This window comes from Triticum urartu, chromosome 5A, assembly GCF_056163025.1.
Source record: "Triticum urartu cultivar PI428250 chromosome 5A, HENAU_Tu73, whole genome shotgun sequence".
NCBI classification, from domain to species: Eukaryota; Viridiplantae; Streptophyta; class Magnoliopsida; order Poales; family Poaceae; genus Triticum; species Triticum urartu.
In genome coordinates this window covers 158,571,765-158,573,476 of record NC_141877.1, presented here as the reverse complement: position 1 = coordinate 158,573,476, position 1,712 = coordinate 158,571,765, and the positions used below count along the sequence as shown (strand labels likewise).

Here is a 1,712-nt window from a genome sequence, read left to right as displayed (position 1 = left end):
TGACCCTAGTTGTGCTGAACTCGAGCTGAAATGCCTGAAGTTTGATATTCCACTCGGTGACCCTTCCCGCGGCTTTAGGGCTCCGAAGCACCCTCTCCAGTGGGTAAGCCGAGACGACTTTGATCGGGTGGCCTTGGAAGTAATGGCGCAGCTTACGTGAGGCCACCAGGAGTGCGAGTAGAAGCTTCTGTGACATGGGGTATCGTGCCCTTGCATCCCACAGCACCGTGCTGACGAAGTATACTGGGTGCTCGACGAGGGAGGGAGCGTCGATGGAGCATGCGCTTGCTAGAGGTCGGGGCGTCTCCTGAGGTGATGGGACCTCAGGAGCCTGGTCTTCCATTAGGGCCTCTGCATTCCCGAGGACGCTACCCTGCCGGGCCTGATCATTTGTTGACGTTGTCGCAGCCTCCGCGTATCCTCCTAGTGTCGTACCGCCCAGGCTGGAGGTGCGGTACGGCACGGCAGGCCCTTGGCCTGGCGCTCTTTCTGGACCGCCACCCGTGCCGCGCTAGTAGAGTAAGGAGTGGCGGCAACGTAAAGCACCAGGGGCTCGAGGGGGCGAGGGGCCACCATCACCGGAGGGCTGGTCAGGTATCTCTTGAGGTCTTGAAACGTGAGGTCGGCCTCCGGGATCCACTCGAACAGGCCCTTCTTCTTCATCAGCTTGAAGAATGACAAGGCGCGCTCCCCCAGCTTGGAGATGAAGCACCCTAGCGAGGTCACGTATCCCACAAGCTTCTGCATTTCCTTGAGAGTTTGTGGTGGGCTCATGTCCTCTATCGGCTTGACCTTCTCCGGGTTAGCCCCGATCCCCCTGTGGGACACGAGGAAGCCCAGCAGTTTGCCAGAGGGTACACCGAACAAGCACTTCTCCGGGTTGAGCCGCAGGTCCACCTGGCGCAGGCTTGTGAAGGTTTCCTCCAGATCCTGAATCAAAGTTCTTGCCTCGCAAGATTTTACCACGATGTCGTCGACGTAGGCTTCAGCGTTTCTATTGGATTTCGGGTTCCGGCAGACCCTTGAGGTTTGAACACTGGGGTGCGCGCGGAGATCTCTCCCCTACCGATCTACGTCCAATCTCCTCACGTGATCTAAGCTGGAAACAACGAACAACACAAGGGACATGAGGTTTATACTGGTTCGGGCCACCGTTGTGGTGTAATACCCTACTCCAGTGTGTGGTGTGGTGGATTGCCTCAGGGGCTGATGATGAACAGTACAAGGGAAGAACAACCTCGTGGGAGGTGTTCTTCAGCTGGTGCGATGAACTGCTAGGGTGAGTTCAGTCGTCTCTCTCTCTCTCTCTCTCTCTGCTAGGGCACTACCAGATTTCTAGATGTCTCTCTTTCATCCCCCCTGGTGTCATCCCCTTCCTTCTGTGGTAGCTAGCTCTATTTATAGGGGCCCTGGGCCTCTTCCAAAATAATGAGCGGGAAGGGCGCCAAAAAATGGCCATTTTGAAGGGGAACATCTAGTACAAGTTATCCTGACCAAAGGTGGTCTTCGGCTGCCAAAAGCACTAGTGATGACGCCGTCTTGGGCTCCACAGTGACCTCCATCCAGCCGCTTTGCTGGTCTTGGTCTCGTTGCACCGGAATGGTAACCTTTGCCCGATGCCTTGGCCTGTGCTTGCCCCCTTTGCACCAAAGAGGAAAAAAGGACACTGCGCAGGCCGACGCCCGCCTGGCACCCGCCTGGTCTCGGACGTC

General features: G+C 57.0%; 1 protein-coding gene across 1 annotated transcript; it reads right to left on the bottom strand.

The window, feature by feature from the left end:
• Positions 1-423: 423 nt before the first annotated feature.
• On the bottom strand, positions 424-774 carry LOC147970664 (uncharacterized). The gene has a single exon (XM_087523553.1). The coding sequence runs from the start codon at positions 772-774 to the stop codon at positions 424-426; it is 351 nt and encodes a 116-aa protein (XP_087379679.1).
• Between the last annotated feature and the right edge of the window lie 938 nt (positions 775-1,712).